This window comes from Aquarana catesbeiana, linkage group LG02 (genome assembly GCF_042186555.1).
Source record: "Aquarana catesbeiana isolate 2022-GZ linkage group LG02, ASM4218655v1, whole genome shotgun sequence".
In the NCBI taxonomy this organism is placed as follows: domain Eukaryota; kingdom Metazoa; phylum Chordata; class Amphibia; order Anura; family Ranidae; genus Aquarana; species Aquarana catesbeiana.
This window is the reverse complement of record NC_133325.1, coordinates 150,581,886-150,604,847: the sequence shown is the minus strand read 5'-3', so window position 1 is coordinate 150,604,847 and position 22,962 is coordinate 150,581,886. Positions and strand designations below refer to the sequence as shown.

The following is a 22,962-nucleotide window of genomic DNA, read 5'->3' as shown; positions in this document are numbered from 1 at the left end:
AACTCTTTAACTGCATGGTTTTAAAAGAAATGATATTACTATAACATGTAATTATTTGGTGACAGCGTCCGTTAAACCCTGCACTCTCAGGTATCTCATGTTTATAGAAAATATTGCTTGGCCACCTTGAACATTGTCAATTATCAATATTCAGAAATGATACATTGTTTGTAAGCTTTGCCATCTATTTATGTTAAAAGGGTCATACTTATTACCTAAGTTTTTGGTGTAACAGCTTGAAAATCAGTTACATAGTAGTTTGCTTGCTTCTAATGCAAACCTTTTCCAGGCAGTCACATGTATGGTAGATGTGTATGGACTTTAGTAGAATGATGTAACCTGATTGCATTCAATGTAGCCTAACAGGAACAAGAGTAGCAAGGCCACCCCCTGCATTTGAAATTATAGTATCCTTCGTACTTACTGCCTTTGGGGCCAAAGTAGCAGCGCCACAAGCCACCATCAGGGTCAAAGTAGCCTTGCCACACACTCTTTCACCTAGTATTTCAGAGTTTCTATAGATGCAGCATGCCCTGTTAGGGTGCATTTGAACTGCAGATAAAAGGCAGCCTTTTTCATGTAAAATATTACATTTTCCATTAAAACACAGCTGCATGTATTTGAATGGAGAACGCAGTGTTTAGCTAGAACACCCATCAACATGAACCCCAATCCTGCCACATTACCTTCAGTGCCAGAGTATCCTTATCATGCACCGTCTTTAGGGTCAGAGTAACCCTGCCAATTGCCTTCAGGGTCAGAGTAACCCTGCCACATTTTGCATTCTGGTTCATAGTAGCCCTGCCACCCAAAAAAAGACAAGTATAGCTCACCTGACCTTAAATGTAGCATGGAGCGCCTTTATAATGTCTATTATGGCAATTACTGAAGAATATTGTGTGAATGTATGAAGGAAAAGGTAGATTTTTTTATTTAACAAATCTCATATTTACTTTGCAGGAAGTATTAACAGAGGTGGAAGCCTGCCTGCCATCCTTCGCCCTCCACCAGCCATGGTTCAGCGTCATCTAGATCTTAAGCCTTTTCTCTCTTTTCCTATGGAACCGCAGCCAGCCTTAGGATTCTTCCCCAGGTTTAGCACGGTAAGAGTGACAAGATTATTACATTTTCTATGCCTTGTTTTCTAGTTTTACATTTTGCAGGTGTAGCAGTACCCCCGCAGGAGCCGCTGGTATTTTGTTTCTATTTCCACTTTTAGAACACACACAGCCAGCATTTCTGGCTCAAAAATCAGTCTAGGGGTTACTTTTAATGTTTTTTTATAAGAACAGGAACTTGGATAGGGATGGGGAGCATGGAATTCCTCCAAAACTGTACAACTTGAGGAAGGTTTTACTTGTGGCTGCTATGCACAAACTTCAGTCTGTATAACCATTTACAAATTTACAGTTTGAGCCTCTGACCTGGAATAATAATATATGCATATAAGCACTTATGACTTTCCTCTGGCTTTTCTGATCTGCATACTTTTAACAGGCCAGTATAATTTCTCGGCAGCCAATTGTTTTCAGAAATGACAACCCTCATTTACTTTAAAGCTTACATAAAAAAAGTCATACAATAATGCAAAAATCAGTCTACTTTCCCCAAGATTTTTACCACTTTGGGTGCTCGCTTGCGAAGCCTTACAGCAAATCTAGACCAGCTGTCAGCATTTACCTTCTTTTTCAGACTCACCATGGAGACTGATGGGGCTACACAAGATCCATGGGAGCTGTAATTGCTGACTTGGATTTGAACATGCTGTCCTTCTAGTGTCACTACGTGGTGGGTCTCTGACCTGGAACAAATATGCAGCTAGGGAAGCCTGATAATCCTAGATGTCTATCCTGGGTGCTTGTTTCAAGTCAATCCCTCACTAACTAGTGCATCCAGTATAAGAATGAGAGCCCTGCATCCTACACAGTTGAAGTATAAACTGAGCAAAACGTTTTTGTTTAGTTTGAGTGGAGTGGGATAACAGCACCTGTCTGTTCCTTCTTCGGTGATTCATCCTCTCTATTTGTCCTGGTGACCTTTATCAGTGAAAGTGAAAGAAAATCCCACATTTTGAGTGGTCACCAAAAAGGGAAAGGAGGGGAAATCTTCCATTGGTGACTATCAGGGATAGCCCTCATTTTGGAGGGATTGTCTTTCGCTTGCTGTTGTGGCCATAGGACAGGAAGTGAAGGTAAATCTTCCCAATGGGACACAGATGGCAAAAAACCCAAAGAAAACTAACAGCCTCCTGTGTTCAAGGTGGATGCTCCAGCATAGGTGGACCTTAGATGTTCAACAGCTTGAAGTATGACCTTGCAGCCCCCTAAAGGAGTGGGGAATCCCGAAAGAAACACTGGAAAAACACCCTCTGTTTATGTTTTTTCCAGTTTTCCTTTCGGGCAAAAAAAAAAAAAGTTTTGCCTTTAGTTCTTCTATAATAACACACCAATTGCAGCTTCCATATTTCTTTCTTCAAATGATCCCTTTAATGCAACTGTGTTACAGTACTCATGCCCCAATAAATATCTGAAAACTCAGACTAGAGAAGTTTTAATCCAAACCTCAAACCAGCTTGTCGATATACTGTATGGGTAAAAGTACTCCCATCTATGAGGGGCACTTTAAACTGGCACCAAATGACACCCTTATTCTCCAAAAGTAAACCAAACACATCAAATACTTAAAGCAAAGTTCCACCCCCCCCCCCTTCCAAAAATTGAAAGTCAGCAGCTACAAATACTGTAGCTGCTGACTTTTACTATTTGGGCACTTGGGATCCATCGGTGTCCTCACCCGGGTGCTGGTGCCACCATCTCGACTAAGAGAAACTGGCAGTGAAGCCTTGCCCGATTTCCTACTGCGCTTGCTCAAATCGCTCTGTGAATGTGTCGGCTGCGCTGGGAAAGAGGGGGCCGAACTTCCGGAAATGGGAACGGGCACCTGCCAAAACTAGGTACCCGCTCCCCCACCCCCCCCCCTAAAGGTGCCAAATGTGGCAGCTAAGGGGGGGGGGAGGCAGACAAGCGGAACTTCACACTTTGGGTGGAGATCCGCTTTAATGGTCATGTAATCTATTTTTCATCAATTGTTTGTGTGTTTCTGCTTCCTTGTAACCTCTCCTTTTCACCCTCACTTCCATTTTTCTGGAACTAGCAATGCATGTTAGTGGTGGTCAATGCACACTACACATCCCATAGTGCCTAGCCCATCTCTGGAGCAAGAGAGGGTGGCTACGTTCCTACTTACTGTGGGACCATGGAGAATAAACATAGCCACCCCATCCTCTAACAGAAAATCAGATTACAGCAGCAAAAAAAGGAATTTAGTGATTTGGAAGAGGCTGAGAAAGTGAAAGAAACAAGAACAATTGAAGGTAGTTGTTTAAGCTCAGATTACATACTTGAATAGAATGTTTTTCTTAACCAGAATTTAGTGTCTCTTTAAGAACCTCCACCAAAAGTGCAGTATAGAAATATTATCAGATCCATGAACTGCACTGTACATATATACTGAACTCACTATAAACATTGTACAATGATACTGTCTTCTCAGTGGATCTATGGGTAATTTGGGCCCTGTGCCTAAACCTAGCCTGGTGTCCTCAACCAAGAGATAGAGAAGCCCAGAGCCCTAAATTTTTTTAGGGAAAAAAATCAGTTCAAGTTTTGGATAACTCGGCACATGTTCCCATTTTATGATACCGTGTTATACAGCTCCACACAAAAGACTGTTGCCATGCCAAGCAGGCCTTAAATGAAATGATTATAGATGTACCAAGGCTGCTGTCAGATCTTTTGGTGCATCTGACGTAAGATCTTCCTTTGTTTGGTTTACCTTGCGCCAACAGGAAGGGTGAAAAAGAAAAACACTCTAAAGAGAGCAAGCTCTTCCCCAAAATAATGAGTACAATCATTTAGCTCAATTACAGACTATGGTACCATCATTAATGTAAAGGTGTGGAGGGTGATCTCAGCTGAAGCGTAAAGCCCGTATAGTAAAGTCTATTATTACAAGTGACACATAAAGTTAATTGGGCCTTTGATACAAAAAGACGCCTGAATTAAGCAAATATCCGGAAAAGAATTTTAAAATCAGTAGACAATGGTTTTACACTAATGATGCCAAGGCCTAGCCTTCTGGGTTAGTAGAAGCGTTTTCTGTGCTGCAGCTTTCTGGCTGCTTTGGATCTGATAATACATAAAACATTTGTAGGAAAAGAAGAGTAAAGATGATGTTTTAGCAGTCAGTCATATTCAGGGCCGGATTTTCCACTGTCCCAGGACCAACATGGCGAATGGAGGAAAGGGAGAAGAGCGGACACACGTTCGTTCTCCTTCCCTTCTTGTTGGTGACCTGGAAAGCAAAGTGTATGCCTGTCACTGTCACTTTCCCTGGCTAGCATAGCCGGGAAGGGATGTATTGCAATGCGATGTGCATTGCAATACATTCAGTGGAGCCCAGAGGAGACATTGGGGGTCTTTTAGACCCTGCATGTCTCATTAAAGAGAACCTGTCACCTAAAAATCATCACAAACTGGACTTTTTGTCCCCTATGTGATGAAGAAAAAAGTTAAGCAAAAATAAATATAAAAATAAATAAAGTTACACCAAAGCACATAAAATCACAAATTTTGAGGCCCCTCACCTATATGCACATAGGAACATAAACGCACGCGTCGGGGGCACCTACACATGTTACATATACCAACCTACTCGTTCTCTTCGTTCCTCTCAAGACCTCCTGCTCTCTAGCTCCCTCATCACCTCCTCCCATGCTCGCCTCCAGGACTTTTCCAAAGCCTCTCCAATCCTATGGCATGCCTTACCCCAATCTGTCTGCTTATCTCTACTCTATTAGCTTTTAGACTATCCCTGAAAACCCTTCTCTTCAGAGAATCCTACCTTACCCACACCTAAAAACTGTTTTTTTTTTTTTTAATTTTCTCCATCACCTCACCCCCTACAGTTTTTTACCTTTTGTTTCCACTTGACCCTCCCTTCTAGATTGTAAGCTCTAACAAGCAGGGCCCTCTGATCCCTCCTGTATTGATTTGTATTGTAACTGAACTGTCTGCCCTCATGTTGTAAAGCGCTGCACAAATTATTGGCGCTATATAAACCCTGTATAATAATAATAATAATAATACATATTGCCGTGCACACCTAAGTGAGAGCAATAATCCTAGCACAAGACCTCCTCCGTAACACGAAATTGATGACCTATAGAGAATATAGGGTACTGAAGTATGTCGCGGGTGTACACAAATTTAAGGTTTGACGTGTTGGGTATCTATTCACTTGGTGCAACCTCATTCTTTTTATTTTACCAAGAAATTGGGTAGTTTATTGCCCTAAAATTCACTTTAGTGTGTTTTTTACAGAAATTTTGCATTAATTTATCAAGAAAAGAAAAAGTCACTCTTATGCCCCGTACACACAGTCGGATTTTCTGACGGAAAATGTTCGATGGGAAATTCCGACCGTTTGTAGGCTCCATCGAACATTTTCCATCAGAATTTCTGTCGCACAAAATTTGAGAGCTGGTTCTCAAATTTTCCGACAACAAAATCCGTTTGCGTAAATTCCAATTGTGTGTACACAATTCCGGAGAACAAAGTTCCACGCATACTCGGAATCAAGCAGAAGAGCCGCACTGGCTATTGAACTTCATTTTTCTTGGCTCGTCGTACATGTTGTACGTCATCGTGTTCTTGACGTTCGGAATTTCCGACAAGATTTGTGTGACCGTGTGTATGCAAGACAAGTTTGAGCCAACATCTCTTGGAAAAAATCCATGGATTTTGTTGTCGGAATGTCCGATCGTGTGTACAGGGCATTGCTGTCCTGCTGTCCCGAGATGTAAATCCAGCCCTGGTCATATTTCCTGTCACCTTTTGCCATGGGTTAAAAAAGAAAGAAGATATCTGATTCCTAAGGGCAGTACTTCTACTTCATATTTAAAGGTTCCCTTCAGTAAAAATGGAAAATGTAAGCTTGAAATGCACACGGGGAAACCAAAACTTTGACCTGTCACTAGTAACACAGGGAAAATCCTCTAATAGGGACATTAAAAGCAGCATCTTTCTAAGAGGGCATTTTCCTCACTTTGGAAAGGTTTCCCCTCATTTCCTGTTGTATCCATGAGAAAGGAAGTAAAGAAAAATCTTCCCAATGGGACAATCACCCCAACCTATAACTAGTCTTTGCAGTAAGATGAACATGGAAGGGAAATGCACATTATAAACAAATAAAAGATTTCCCAGCACACTTACCGGCCATCCTGCAAAACAACCAAATTGAACCTGTCTAACAATTCACATTAAAAAAAGAGGGTTTTGTTTGCACACATTTACAAATATATGGGTAAGCTGCAGTGCCCACGTCAAGACTCCTCTGAAAAACTGCAGTCCTAACTTTATCATTTTCAGTGTCCCCTGAATAGGAGCACATGTAGCAGTGGACAGAATAAGTGCAGGTTTGCCTGGAGGGAGCCCACCCCTCCTTAAAAGCACAGCGACACACGTGACGCCCATCAATAGCAGAATGACAGCAAAGGCGTCCAATGCATCCCTGCACCCAATTCAACAATATGAACAATATAGTGGCAACCACCCCAATCTATAACTAGCCTAGATGCTTGAATTGACAGTAGTTTTACCTAGGGATGCACTGATACCAGTATCGGTGCCGATACCGAGTATTTCACGAGTACTTGTGAAAATGCTTCCAATGCCAAAACTAATATTTTGCGGTGTAATTTGCATCCATACAAAATAAATGGGCGCAAATCACACTGCGAAGAATCCCATACAATTTGAAAAGGAATGCAGTGTGATTCCTGTCCAAATCGCATGCAGTTTCCCGCACTGCTCCTGTGTGAACCCAGGCTGAAATCACTGGGTTCACACAAGAGCGGAGGGAAAAACAGATGTAATTTGGAAGGAATTGCACTGCATTTGATTCTTTGCAGTGTGATTTGCGCCCATTACATTTGTATGAACGCAGATCGCACTGCAAAGTATCGGTACTCAGTATCGGCGAGTACTTGACCGAAAGTATTGGTACTCGTACTCGCCGATAAAAAAATTATATCGGTGCATCCCTAGTTTTAAATCTTTTTTTTCTAACAAAAAAAAAGGAAATAAATTGGCTTTAGACATACTTTATTTGCAATATACAGTACATAAAGCAGTGAATATGACTTTAACAAACATTCACTGCTGCTGAATCAATCACTGTCTTTTGAAACACATCTTCTTGGATGTCTCAACTGCAGTGAATGTTTGTTTAACGTCAAATTCACTGCTTTATTTTAGCAGCATACAGGCATTTATTGCAGTTAGAGACTGTACGCTGCACCTCTGGCTCTGACCTTACGCCAGCTATTTCCGCTCCATGCACGCTGTATGCCCTCTTGCAAACATGTGCATAAAGCTTTTATTCATTAAACGGGTATCCAAAACCAAGAACAAAAATGTAATATATTGTAGCTTACCTGTCCTTAAATGTGGAGGCTGCATTAGTTTTATTTTCTCAGGTTATTTTCTCATGGTGATCTGGCCAGTAACACTCTAGACCAGTGATGGTGAACCTTGGCACCCCCAGATGTTTTGGAACTACATTTCCCATGATGCTCACCTACACTGCAGAGTGCATGAGCATCATGAGAAATGTAGTTCCAAAACATCTGAAGTGCCAAGGTTTGCCATCACTGCTCTAGGACTACATTACACCTCTCATTATCTTCATCTCCGTAACAGCAGGAGGTGTTCTGTAGTCCAAATATAGTTTCTGATAAAAGTGCACAGGACAGCCCTGGATTTCTGGCAGGTTCAGCAAGTATTATCACTTATTAAACAGATATAACAAAACACTTTAAATGGTACATATGAAAAAAACAGAAGCAAAAGGGAGTAAATAAGAGACGTTTATTGTTAGGGCTTACATACACTTTAGGGCCAGGTTCACACTGGTACGACATGGAATTCGGACGACTTCCCTAAGACTTCATGTCCGACTTCAATAAACGGGATCTGACTTTGATCTGACAATACCTGGCATAAATCTAGAAGGGGGACCCCACGCCAAAATAAAAAAACGGTGTGGGGCCCCCCCCACTATCCATACCAGACCCTTATCCGAGCATGCAGCCCGGCAGGTCAGGAAAGGGGAGGGGACGAGCAAGCTTGCCATACTAGGCTACATACCCTCAACATGGGGGGGTGCTTGGGGGCAGGGGGGCTCTGCTCCCCCCAAACAAAAGTACCTTGTCCCCATGTTGATGGGAACAGGGGCCCCTTGCTGACAACCATGGGCTGTGGTTGTCGGGGTCTGCGGGCGCAGGGCTTATCGGAATCTGACACTTTTTTTGGGTGAATGGGTAGGGGTACAATGTACCCCATACTCATTCACATAGGGCAGGGAGCCAGGATCTGGGGGCCTCCTTGTTAAAGGGGTCTTCCAGACTCCAATAATCCCCCCGCCCGCAGACCCCAACAACCACAGCCCAGAGTTGTCGGGAAGAGACCCTTGTCCCCATCAACATGGGGACAAGGTGCTTTGGGGTTGGGCACTTTGATCCAACTTCAGTGATATTGAATGGGCTGAAGTCGGACCAAAGTAACCTTTTTCAAAGTCAGACCGACTTGTGTGGGACCAGTTAAGACAGACATAGGGAACCATTGATTTATACACATCATGCGACATGTGTTTCCAAAGTTGGAGCATATGTTGCACCAGTGTGAACCGGGCCTAATGCCCGGTACACACAATCTGAAAATCGGACGACAGATCGTCCGAATTTCTTTGCTTACTAGTCGCAAGTAGAAATTGAATAAGTTACTAAAGTCACAAAAATTCTCATATGACAGAAAAAAAAAAAATGACTTGTCCAGGGATCCAGCGCCATCTTCTCCCGTGCTAGTTCTTCACTAGCCTTCAGGTTCCCGGTGCTGGAATCTTAACTTTGGGCAGCCGGTTGTGCTGCTTGTGGCTTCACAGCTGGCTGCCCACTGCGCATGCGTGAGCCACGCTTCCCATTGTGAATGGTCCCACAATCTTCTGGGACCTGTGAAGTGTCCCAGAAGACTGCAGGGAGGGAGGGGGAGAGGAGGATGTCCCCTGGGATTGCTTAGGCAACGTTAGAGAGAATACCTGTCAAAACTAGGTACCTGCTTCTCCCACCAAAAAATTACAAGCAAAATTAGGTAGAGGAGGGGGGCAGGAGGACCTAAAATGTTACTAAATCCAGGAGCCTGCATTCACTATATCTTGTCTCCCACAATACACAGAACATGGAAATGTAATTATATTAGTAAAGATAAACTGCTAAATACTCTTTCTCATCCGTATATAGCAGTTTTGTAACTTCTATCAGTGTCCGGCTGAGCACTGGTTAAAACTTAAAGGAGGATTTTTTATTCTCCTCTGACCCTCCTATGAGGCTGCAGGACTCCTGACTCTCTGTCTGGACAGTGCTGATTGGCCCTGTGCTGAACACATGCACCCTCCCAACAACAACAAAAACAACTCTCCAGCAATACACACCAAACGGAGCATGTGCAGAGTGCCCCCAAAGCTCTGTACTATCAGCAGATGGATTGGGGACAGTAAAAGAAAGGAAGGATCAGAGAAGAAAGGATCAAGCAGCCTTTTTACACAATGCAGAGGATTAACCCCTTGGGTTTCACAGTGAGTATAACAAGCATGCTTTACTGCATATTCAGATTGATTTTACTGCTGTGGGTTTAGTAACACTTTAAAGAGGAACTTCCCATTTTGGGTGAAGCTCCGCTTTAATAGGTGAGTTAGATGGACAACGTTCTTTGTCACACTCTGCACCTGAGATACAAAATGTCACAGCTGCAAAGCGAACCATCGGGGCTGTGCCATGTGTACAGCCCTGTCCGGCTGTATTGTTATAAATTAGGTGGGCAGATAGGGGGCGATAAAATTGTGGCTCTGCCACCTGTTTTTTCTGTCCCCCTGGTCACTCGTGTGAAAGAACCCTTTGCAAGTATTATAAACTTGGGGAATATTCTTATACAGAATGAGTAACTATTATAAATAAATGTAACTTTAGATTTGGGTTTACATGTCCGGTAAGTCTAACGGAACACACAGTGGAGGTTCAGTAAGCGGTTTGACCCAAAGGCCCAAAAATGTGACCTTGTACATTGCAGTTCTTGTATCATCTATTCTTTTATCTCTTGTGTAGAGCGATGTATTCCGTCACACATACCAGCAACATTTTTTAAACATCACAAGGTCTTGCGGATCAGGTAGCAGAGCAGCGGCATTCTTGGTCTTTATATCTGAGAATTGCGCTACATCTTCCAGAGTTTGCCACACTGCATCTCTTGTAACTTTCACAAGGTTATTGAACAATAAAATTGATCTCGACATCTCCAGACTTCATATCCAGGAATAGGAGGTAATAAATATTCTCTCTTAGTGGACTTTCCACTTGGGACCTTGGGTTGCGGACTGTGAGCTATTTGTTACAATGTAATTATATTGCTGCATTTAGCAACAGATTCTGCCTGCTATAGGTCATCCAGTGTCATCTTTAAAAACAGACATATTTGCCAAGAGAAATGTTTGGATTTATATTCTGCTCACTGATCCATGAATGATGCTTTCGTTTGCCTGACATTTAAAGTGAACCTAAACTCAAATGTTAACGTAAAACTATGTTAACAGACTTGCTGGGGTGGAAAAGTGAGGAGCAGCGCCAGGGCCGTCTTTAATATTGATTGGACCCTGGGCAAAACTTTTCTTGGGGCCCACCCCATGCAATTTCACTCTCCACCTGCTCTGAGACATACAATAAATAGCAGCTAGACTTAAAATCAGTTTACTGTATCAGATCAGGCAGCAATTGCGATTGGTTGCCAGTGGTTACAGCATATCATTACTTCTTACTGACTGGTTGCTAGAGGTTACAGCACACATTACGGCTCACTGATTAGTTGCTAGAGGATACAGCAAATGATTTCTGCATGTTAATTGGTTGCTAGAGATTACTGTACAGTAATACTGCTCACTGATTGGTTGCTAGAGGTTACAGCACATCATCTCCTTAATGCAGGGGAGCACGATATACATATGAATGCCGACTTTATTTACATATCAATGCCGCTGGTCGCAGCTATTTACTTATGAATGCCGGTTGTTTACATGTGCACACAGGGTCTGCAGGTGAGTCATCTGTACACAACAATAGGGCAGAGCTGGGCAGCATTAGTACCAGCACTTCACACTTAGATATCGGGACACAGCACGGGACTAAAACTTCAAGGCACAAGGGAATTTAAACTGGGATAGTTGGCAAGTATGAGGCAGATGCTTTGGGCCCCACAACAATGACAGGGCCCAGGGCAGCTGCCCTTTTTACCCTGCCTTAAAGAAGGCCCTGAGCAGTGCAATGGCTGAAGTAACTTTCCTGTCCTGATCAATGCTGAACATGTCACATGACAACAAGTCATGTGATCAGGAGTCTCGGCTGTTGGCCATGTTGCTAGCACTGAAGGGATCCCAGGGCAGCACTTTCTCTAGAAAGGTACTTCTGATACATTAATCAAGTGAACAGCTCTTATCTATATACAGTGGAACCTTGGTTTACAAGTAACGCGGTTAATGAGCATTTTGAAAGATGAGCAACTTTTTTTTTTAAATTCTGACTCGGTTTGCAAGTGTTGTCTTGCAAAAGGAGCAGAATTCAAGCTAATGGACGGTACAGTACCGCATTTGGCCAGAGGTGCGGGGACACTCAGAACGGTTCGGAGGTGCGGGGGCGCAGGGGACACTCGGAACGGTTCGGAGCCGTTCGGAAATACTCGGAATGACTCAGAGATACTCGGGAACACTCAGAAATACTCCATTTCCGAGTGTTTCTGAGACTTTCTGAGCTGTCCCCAAGTATTTCCGAGGCTCTCCGTCGCCCCCCCCACCTCTGGCCACTTGCGGTATTGCATGTAATAGAAGTCAATGCGGAACAAATTATTTTGATAATTTGTTCCGCATTTTGATTTTAATTATTGCTTTGATATGCGAGTGCTTTGGATTACAAGCATTCTCCTGGAGCGGATTATGCTCGTAATCCAAGGTTCCACTGTATGTCATGAAGATTTTTCTGTAGCCTAAATTTCTCTTTTAAGCAAAAGTTTGGTTTTCCTTGATTTCTTTGTACACCTTTCCCCTTATAAGATTATGCAACTACAATAAAATTTTAAAATAATATTTAGCAAATTTTTATTTATTTTTTGTTAAAAAAATCAAGGGTTCTGGGAGCCAACATGGGCTCTGGGGAGCAGCATCTTACACCATAGGGGTTAGTTCCTCCAGATGCATGCGGCTCAATAGAATAGAATTTGTTTTCCATTAAGCCCTGGTTCACATTGATGCAGTTTGGCATGCGATTTGACATGTCAAATCGCATGCCAAATCGGCGGCTTTTGCCCGCAATGGAACCGTCCGAATCAATGCGACGCCGCACTGATTCCCAAAAGTAGTCTCTGTACTACTTTTGGAGATTTCAGGTGTGATTTCAATAGATATCTGTGCAGGAAACCGCACAGATGTCTCTGAAAACGTCAGACTGACGTGCGGGAATGAAATTGTGCGAATTCAGCTGAACTCGCACGATTTCAATCCCACCTCAATGTGAATCAGGGGTAAATGAATAATTCAACAGTACAGCATATCTCCCAACTGTCTCTGATTTCGAGGGACTGTTCCTAATTTGGAACAATGTCCCTCTGTCCCTTTTTTCTCCTCATGTGTGCCTCATTTTGGTCTGATCTATATAGCTGTATATAAAATGCACTATTTATCTTTCAAAAAGTGTTTCCCAGTGCTAAACCTATAAAGGAACAGTAGTGGTTAAAAAAAAAAAACACTTGTGGGCTTAACTAACCTTTTTTTTGTATAACTCTCCTGTAAGGGGCGTCGCAGGGGTGTCTCCTATGCCTGCATACTTTTGCTAATAGGTGTCCCTCATTCCCATCTTAAAAAGTTGGGAGGTATGGTACAGGCCAAGCTAAAACAAATTCTTCAGTTCCCAATAACATACATTCCCTTTCTGGTTCTCATGGGGTGTAGTATTTACTTCTCACCTGCAGGGGTTGCTGTTGCAATTGCACTCCACAGACATCCTGCAGTGGGAAGGCAGAGCTCTTTGAATTGCTGAACACAGTGACAGCTATGAAGTGTAAACTGGTATTCAAAAAAGTGCGTCATTTTTTGAAGTCTGTATTTTACCAGCATAATAGATGTGTGTCTCATCTAAGAGCAACAGGAGCACTGTACCCTTAGTACCTTATGTTCTTTCCTCCCAACAACACACTGTACATCCAGATCCCCAACCTCTGCTTCATGTTTGTTTAATTAATAAGACCTACCTATACAACTACCCACGAGACAATGCAAAGGAACATGTTCCAGCTCATACATGATTTGCAAAAGGTACAAATTCACACACCCATCAGAAAATAAGAGGTATTTAAAAATACATTATAACGTTAAAGGGTAACTCTACTTTCGTGGAAAAAAAAATAGCAAAAATATATATAGCATATACAATTACGACACAAGTCACAATGTAATTAAATGTTATTAAAAATTACCTTTCCTTTTAATCTGCATCTCTGTAATTTTCTGTAAAATGTAATATGACTACCCAGAGGTGTTCTGTACACAGAAACACCATTTCCTGCTTGTGTGATTGGCTCACTGATTTTTCAAGAAGTCTGCACTAAGATACAGGTCAGATTCCAAGCATCCCCTGCAACAAAAATGTCATTTTTGGTGAGATACTTCCAATAGGAAATCACGTCTAAAAGGATGCAGGCCCAGCAATTTTCCTCATTAGAGCCATGCGGGTGCAGCAGCTGGTTGATAATTAAGAAACCACCCCCACTCACATGGGCACAGAGAAACACACAGGAATTTCTTCAGAATAACAAAAGGTAGAAATCTGCAGCAAAGTTTGTCAAAATCATTGTAATGTACATAGATCAGCCAGAGGAGAATGTTTTTTTCCTCAACCAAAGTGGAGTTACTCTTTAATCATACTTGTGCTTGTTTAATAAGTAGTTATTCTGCCCATGGTGTCTAATGAGTTGAGAAAATAAAAAAAATCACTGCTAGCATCTAATATACAAAAACTACTCCCCCCATCTCTCTCCCCCTCTCTCTCCCCCTCCCCCTCTCTCTCTCCCCCCTCTCTCTCTCCCTCAACCCCTCTCTCTCTCCCTCACCCCCCTCTCTCTCTCTCTCCCCCTCTCTCTCTTTCTCCCCTCTCTCTCCCCCTCTCTCTCCCTTTCTTCCCCTCTCCCCCTCCCCCCTGTCTCTCTCCCCCTCTCCCCTCTCCCCCCTCTATCTCTTTCTTCCCCTCTCTCTCCCCCTCTCTCTCTTTCTCCCCTCTCTCTCCCCCTCTCTCTCCCTTTCTTCCCCTCTCCCCCTCCCCCCTGTCTCTCTCCCCCTCTCCCCTCTCCCCCCTCTATCTCTTTCTTCCCCTCTCTCTCCCCCTCTCTCTCTTTCTCTCTCTCTCCCCCTCTCTCTCTCTCCCCCCTCTCTCTCTTTCTTCCCCTCTCTCCCCCCTCTCTCTCTTTCTCTCTCTCTCCCCCTCTCCCCTCCCACTCTCTCTCCCCCTCTCTCTCCCCCTCCCCCTCTCTCTCTCCCCCCTCTCTCTCTCCCTCAACCCCTCTCTCTCTCCCTCACCCCCCTCTCTCTCTCTCTCCCCCTCTCTCTCTTTCTCCCCTCTCTCTCCCCCTCTCTCTCCCTTTCTTCCCCTCTCCCCCTCCCCCCTGTCTCTCTCCCCCTCTCCCCTCTCCCCCCTCTATCTCTTTCTTCCCCTCTCTCTCCCCCTCTCTCTCTTTCTCCCCTCTCTCTCCCCCTCTCTCTCCCTTTCTTCCCCTCTCCCCCTCCCCCCTGTCTCTCTCCCCCTCTCCCCTCTCCCCCCTCTATCTCTTTCTTCCCCTCTCTCTCCCCCCCTCTCTCTTTCTCTCTCTCTCCCCCTCTCTCTCTCTCCCCCCTCTCTCTCTTTCTTCCCCTCTCTCCCCCCTCTCTCTCTTCCCCTCTCTCTCCCCCCCTCTCTCTTTCTCTCCCTCTCCCCCCTCTCTCTCTCTCCCCTCTTTCTCTCCCTCTCCCTATATATAGTAAAACTGGATCACTCAGAATTTGATACAGCTGTGCATTGTAGCCATTCAGCTTCTAACTTCAGCTTGTTCAATAAAGCTTTGACAATAAAACCTGGAAGCTGATTGGTTTCTGCGCAGATTTGGTACCAGATTTTGCACTCTCCAGTTTTAGTAATTCCCCCATTGTGTGTATATATACGCTGATCAGCTATAACTGATTGGTTACTGATGACCACCCACCAAATATATTGAGTAGGTCCCCCTTTTGTTGCCAAAACAGCCCTGACCCATGGAGGCATGGACTCCACTAGCCCTCTGAACGTTTGCTGTGGTATCTGGCACCAAGTCATCATTAGCAGATCCTTTAAGTCCTATAAAATGTGAGGTGGGGCCTCCATGAATCAGACTTGTTTTTTCCAGAACTTCCCACAGATGCTAGATTGGATTGAGATCTGGAGAATTTAGAGGCCAAGTCAACTCCTCAAACTCGATGTTGTAATACTCAAACAATTTGAACCATTTTTTGCAGTGTAGGAGGGCATATTATCCTGCTGAAAGAGGCCACTGCAATCAGGGAAGATCATTTCCATGAAGGGGTGTTCTTGGTCAGCAAAAATGTTTAAGTAGGTGATATGTGTCAAGTAGCATCCACATGAATGGCAGGACCCAAGGTTTCTCTGCAGAACTTTGCCCAATGCCTCCACGGGATTGCGTTCTTCCCATATTGCATCCTGGTGCCATCTCTTCCCCAGATTAATGATGCATGTGCATCTGGCAATCCACATGGTGCAAAAGAAAACATGATTCATCAGACCAGGCCACCTTCTTCTATTGCTCCATGGTCCAGTTCTGATGTTCTCTTTGTAGGCTCTTTTTGGACACGGGTCAGCGAGGCCACCCTGACCGGTCTGTGGCTATGCAGCCCCATACACAAACTGCAATGTTCTTTCTTTCTAATTTCAACACATCAACTTCAGGGACAACATGTTCACTTTCTGCCGAATATATTCCACTGACTTTCAGATGCCACTGTAATAAGGTAATCAATGCTATTCACGTAACCTTTCAAAGGTAGTAAAGTTATGGCTGACCAGTGTATACAGTGTATATATACAGTAAATATATATAGACATATATGTTAATGTTAACAATCATTTACTATATTATGTACTAATCTAACTTCCTATCTACACTTACACTACCCCCCTGCATTTGTTTTATTTAAACACAGGGAGATCTGAGAAGTAAAATAAACTTCCCAGATCATATACATTTACATACATGCAGAGTATCTAACCTGCCTCTGGACATACAGATTTCTATTGTCTCTACATACAAGTAACCTGAATGTACCCAAACACAGGTAAATGCACCACGTGAATTATAATTATTTAAAATCATTACATGCATTTATCAGCGTTTAGAACTATACTTTAAAGGCTGCGAGCGCTGACCAGTGTATTCTGGCGGGAGTGTGTGTGTTTCAGTCCCCCTGTGAGAACACAATAGCACAGCAGGGAAGATCGCTGTACTAACACTGGATAGTTAGTACAGAGACCACCTCAGTTTTTTTCGTTCAGCCTGCGCTTTATGTAATAATGACTAAGCCCCTCCCCTTCGTGACATTGTTAAAAGGGGGTGGAGCATGGGTGAACTTAAAATTAGTCCCCCCCCCCCGAAAAAATTTCTGCAGACGCATATGTGTTCAAAATTATATATTTTTTTTAAATGATATATTTTCTCTCTCTTTGCACCTGATATCTTTCTCAGGTTTGGATTGGAGTCTGTTGTCACCTGCAACTGTATTTTGTATTAAATAGGTCCTATGTTGCTTGTAGTTCATTCTTATGTAAATAAACAAAAATTACTATAATAGTTAATTATATTATCTAATAACATATCATATAATAATAATAATATAATGAATAATGATGATTAACACTCGACTACTGCAACTCCCTCACGATTGGCTAACCTTTAAATAGGTTATACCTTTCAGTCCACCAACCAAATCCTTCTCTTCGTTCCTCTCAAGACCTCCTGCTCTCTAGCTCCCTTGTTGCCTCTTTCCATACTCGCCTCCAGGACTTCTCCAGAGCCTCTCCCGTCCTTTGGAACTCCTTACCCCAAATCTGTCCGACTGTCTCCAACTCTATACACTTTTAGGCGTTCCCTGAAAACGTTTCTCTTCAGAGAAGCCTATCCTGCCCACACCTAACAACTGTACTTTTATTTTCTTCATCAGCTCATCCACCACAGATATTACCTTTTGTATCACTTGATCATCTAACTAGCAGGGCCCTCTGATTCCTCCTGTATTGATTTGTATTGTAAAGCTACCCATACATGTTCAATGATCTTGTACAATTTTCCTATAGATTTACCTTAAACTATGTAGTGCAAGGGCCTGCTAATTGGATGCAAATTGAAAGTTGTTTAGTTTTCACCTCCTATTATATGGTTTTTGGTAAAACATAAAGGAAAATTGTACAAGGAGATTGAACATGTATGGCCAGCTTTACTGTACTGTCTGCCCTAACGTTGTAATGTACTGCACAACCTGTTGGCGCTATATAAATCCTATATAATAATAATACAATAATCTATAATAATATGAATTATTATAATACATTATATATATAATAATTATACTAATAATACTAATAATAATGAATGTAATAATAATTAATTATAATAAATGTAATAATTAATTATAATAAATATAATAATAATATATAATAATAACATAACTAATTATAATATGATTTATAATAATTATTAATAATAATCATAATAATAGATTAATAATAATAACAATATAAATATTAATTAACCACTTCCGGACCGCCGCACAACTATATACGTCCTCAGTTTGAGGACAGATATTGTTGTTATGGCAGCAGCTAGCTGCCATAACCCCAGTATCGCCGTGTTCAGACGGTGGTCCGGGATGAAATAAAAGTGGTCTCTGCGGCGGAATTGCCGCAAGATCACTTTTATCGGTGGTGGGAGAGGGGCCCCCCCTCCCGCCGCGATCCGGTGCCCTCCGCCGCTTACCAGAGCCGTCGGCAGCGGCGGAGGCGATCGGATCCTTCCCGTGGCTGTGCATGGAGACGAGTGAGGGGAAGATGGCCCCCACCCTTCTCCAAGACACTGCAGGGTGGAAGCGACGTCAAAACGTCACTTCTGCCCATAGCTCTTAAAGGGCCTTTTTTTTTTTTCATTTTCTTAAATGACAATTTTTTTTATTATTATTGCATTTTAGTGTAAATATGAGATCTGAGGTCTTTTTGACCCCAGATCTCATATTTAAGAGGTCCTGTCATGCTTTTTTTCTATTACAAGGGATGTTTACATTCCTTGCAATAGGAATAAAAGTGACACTTTTTTTTATTAAAACAGTGTAAAAATATAAAATACAAAGTAAAATAAATAAGAACAAAAAAAATGTTAAACGTGCCCCGTCCCGCCGAGCTCGCGTGCAGAAGTGAACGCATACGTGAGTAGCGCCCGCATATGAAAACGGTGTTCAAACCACACATGTGAGGTATTGCTGCGATTGGTAGAGCGAGAGCAATAATTCTAGCCCTAGACCTCCTCTGTAACTCAAAACATGCAACCTGTAAAATGTTTTAAATGTCGCCTATGGAGATTTTTAAGGGTAAAAGTTTGTCGCCATTCCACGAGCGGGTGCAATTTTGAAGCATGACATGTTGGGTATCAATTTACTCGGCGTAACATTATCTTTCACAATATAAAAAAAAATGGGCTAACTTTACTGTTGTCTTATTTTTTAATTAAAAAAAAGTGTACTTTTTAAAAAAAAAGTGCGCTTGTAAGACCACTGCGCAAATACGGTTTGACAGAAAGTATTGCAACGACCGCCATTTTATTCTCTATAGGGTGCTAGAAAAAAAATGTATGTTTGGGGAAAAAGTAACTTTCTAGCAAAAAAACTGTAAACAAATCTAAAAAAGAGGCTCGGTCCTTAAGTGGTTAAAAAGAGGTTAAAAATAACGAATAACAATAACAACGAATGAATGGACGGAACATAGAAATCCCGAATAATAATAATAATAATAATAATAAACTTTCTCCTGCATGCCTGAGCGAAGAGATAGATGCAGTCCATGGGACACGCCTCCCTGTATAGATGGCGCTGTGAATGGCTAAAGCTGTGACAAGGCCCCTCCCCTGAGCCCGCAGCGCTCCCCGTGTAACCCTGTCCTCCCCAGTCACCTGCTGATCACCTCCGGCCGGGATGGCGATGACAGTACAAGTGCGGAGTACAGAGCAGCGATAGGAGGACCCCCCATCCCCGGACAATGAGAGGCAGTGTGTGCGGGGAGAGGAACGATCCCACCGATCCGGGGATGAGAGCCATGGAGGAGGTGGGTAGAGTTGCATGGTGTGTGATCGCACCGATCGGACATTGGGGGGGCGGGGGGGTCATGTTGTGTATCGGGCTCCCCACACACAGAACAATCTCTGAATAGTATGCAATGTGATCAGATATTGTAGGCGATTATAGAGCTGTACCGGATCTAATGCTGCCCATACACAATACACACGTCTTCTTCCATTTACCATCCATTCCTTCTCCATAGGATGATCCATCCATAGTCTACAACCCGATCGATCGATATGATACACACATAGGGAAAAGAATCAATAGTTGGGACATATGATTGTAAGTTACTCATCACATCTCTGTTCTCCCTGTACAATCTCATCATCTGATCGATTGGCATACATCTGTATCTATAAATATGGTATATAAGTGCTGCCCATCCATAGACCCCACCGCAGATCATATTCCAATCTGACCGATCCACTCCGTGGGATTTAATCCCATCCAAATGGATCAGGAGTTATGGCTATTCAGTGGTTTGTCAGTGTGATCATCTTGATTGATTGATTGATAATAATAAAATCGATTGGATAATAATATGGAAGCGTGTATGGCTACCGTGAAGTTAATTGTACATAAATTGTATGGTCAGATTGTAGAATGTATGGTGATCCTTAAGCTGGCCATAGCTGGGTAGAATATCGAAGAATAATTCTTAGGAAAACTCATATGAAAATTCTCAGAACATTGTCATTTGATTTTGGAAAGAATGGACTTTATTGAATGAAAACCACATACACTGTTAGAAATTCATTCCTGAAAGGTTTTCCATCCTGCTCCTCTGAATTTTCTTATCACTGTGATGGAAAACGAATGTCGATTTGACCCAGTAACGATTAGAAAGACACACAACACTTTCATAGAACATTCTTTACTTTTCATTGAATATTCTCCCCATCTGTGAGCAGCTGAGAACTCCTGGCTGTGCCTCCTCTAGAGGAGTACAAAGTATCCAACCAGGACAACCATGGATCTGTGCAATTCACCAACACGATCCTCGATGTCACCATCACCACTTCCCCCCGAGATCTGAGCCTGTTCACCCATTGGATACACCCCATACACACATGGGAAACATCTAGCAATTCTCCTTCATGCTGTGATTGCTCACACTGGCAGGGAAGGGTTAAGGAGGATGAAGATGACACTTGTGCAGGAGTGCTCCCTGGCAGGTGCAGGGGTTGAAGGTGACACACATTGCTTCTGGGCAATGAAGGGTTAATGAGGGTGAAGGTGACACTTGAGCACAGCGCTCCCTGGCAGTGAAGGGTTGATGGGGATGAAGATGACACTGATCAGGACATGCAGATTGCACATTGCTCTCTGGCAGTGAGGGGTTGCAGAAAAAAGGAAAGAGGGGGGTAAGGGGGTTGTTGGGACTTTACATGAGGCAATGAATGGGTAGATTCATCCACCTCCATCCCTATTGTTTGACAACATCAATAGAAGGAAAGGGAGGGGTTATTAAGGATGAAGATGATACCAGTGCATAGTGTAATGAAGGGTTGATGAGGATGATGATAACACTTGTACAGAGTGCTCCCCAGCATTGAGGTGCTAATGAGGATGACAATGACACTTGAGAAAAGTGCTCCTTTGGAGTTAAGGGTTGGTAAGGATAAAGATGACACCTGTGCACAGTGCGGTGAAAAGTTGATGAGGATGAAGATGACTCTTGTGTAGTGGGGGGGTTAATGAGGATGAAGATGACCCTTGTGTAGTGGGGGTTTAATGAGGATGAAGATGACACTTATGCAAATTGAGGTAAAGGGTCAATGAGGATGAAGACGACACCTGCACAGTGAAGGGTTAATGAGAACAAAGATAACGCTTGTGCACAGTGCAGTGAAGGGCTGATTAGGATGAAAATGACACTTGTGCACAGCACTGTGAAGGGTTGATGAGGATGAAGATGACACTCAGGCACAATAAAGAGTTGATGAGGATAAAGATGACATTGTACACAGTGAAGAGTTGATGAGGAGGATGATGACACTTGTGCACAGTAAAGGGTTAACGAGGATGAAGATGACAATTGTGCACATTGAAGGGTTGATGAGGATGAAGATGACACTCTTTCACAGTGAAGAGTTGATGAGGATGACACTTGTGCACAGTGAAGGTTTGATGAGGATGAAGATGACACTTGTGCACAGTGAAGACTTAATGAGGATGAAGATGACACTTGTGCACAGTGAAGTGTTGATGAGGATGAAGATGACACTTGTGCACAGTGAAGTGTTGATGAGGATGAAGATGACACTTGTGCACAGTGAAGTGTTGATGAGGATGAAGATGACACTTGTGCACAGTGAAGTGTTGATGAGGATGAAGATGACACTTGTGCACAGTGAAGAGTTGATGAGGATGAAGATGACACTTGTGCACAGTGAAGTGTTGATGAGGATGAAGATGACACTTGTGCACAGTGAAGAGTTGATGAGGATGAAGATGACACTTGTGTACAGTGAAGTGTTGATGAGGATGAAGATGACACTTGTGCACAGTGAAGAGTTGATGAGGATGAAGATGACACGTGTGCACAGTGAAGTGTTGATGAGGATGAAGATGACACTTGTGCACAGTGAAGAGTTGATGAGGATGAAGATGACACTTGTGCACAGTGAAGAGTTGATGAGGATGAAGATGACACTTGTGTACAGTGAAGAGTTGATGAGGATGAAGATGACACTTGTGCACAGTGAAGAGTTGATGAGGATGAAGATGACACTTGTGCACAGTGAAGAGTTGATGAGGATGAAGATGACACTTGTGCACAGTGAAGAGTTGATGAGGATGAAGATGACACTTGTGCACAGTGAAGAGTTGATGAAGATGACACTTGTGCACAGTGAAGTGTTGATGAGGATGAAGATGACACTTGTGCACAGTGAAGAGTTGATGAAGATGACACTTGTGCACAGTAAAGGGTTGATGAGGATGAAGATGACACTTGTGCACAGTGAAGTGTTGATGGGATGAAGATGACACTTGTGCACAGTGAAGGGTTGATGAGGATGAAGATGACACTTGTGCACAGTGAAGTGTTGATGAGGATGAAGATGACACTTGTGCACAGTGAAGGGTTGATGAGGATGAAGATGACACTTGTGCACAGTGAAGGGTTGATGAGGATGAAGATGACACTTGTGCACAGTGAAGTGTTGATGAGGATGAAGATGACACTTGTGCACAGTGAAGGGTTGATGAGGATGAAGATGACACTTGTGCACAGTGAAGGGTTGATGAGGATGAAGATGACACTTGTGCACAGTGAAGGGTTGATGAGGATGAAGATGACACTTGTGCACAGTGAAGAGTTGATGAGGATGAAGATGACACTTGTGTACAGTGAAGTGTTGATGAGGATGAAGATGACACTTGTGCACAGTGAAGTGTTGATGAGGATGA

At 42.9% G+C, this 22,962-nt stretch overlaps 1 protein-coding gene across 4 annotated transcripts in view; it reads left to right on the top strand.

The window, feature by feature from the left end:
- ZNF385A (zinc finger protein 385A) overlaps positions 1 to 22,962 on the top strand; it is a 316,674-nt gene that overhangs the window by 156,652 nt on the left and 137,060 nt on the right. For 3 of the 4 annotated variants that reach the window (XM_073613634.1, XM_073613633.1, XM_073613632.1), the window contains exon 2: positions 961 to 1,103. In XM_073613634.1, the coding sequence (XP_073469735.1) occupies positions 961 to 1,103 (143 nt within the window). Of the gene's footprint in view, positions 1 to 960; positions 1,104 to 19,349; positions 19,532 to 22,962 lie in introns of those variants that run through there. The other variant, XM_073613635.1, reaches the window with a different exon arrangement.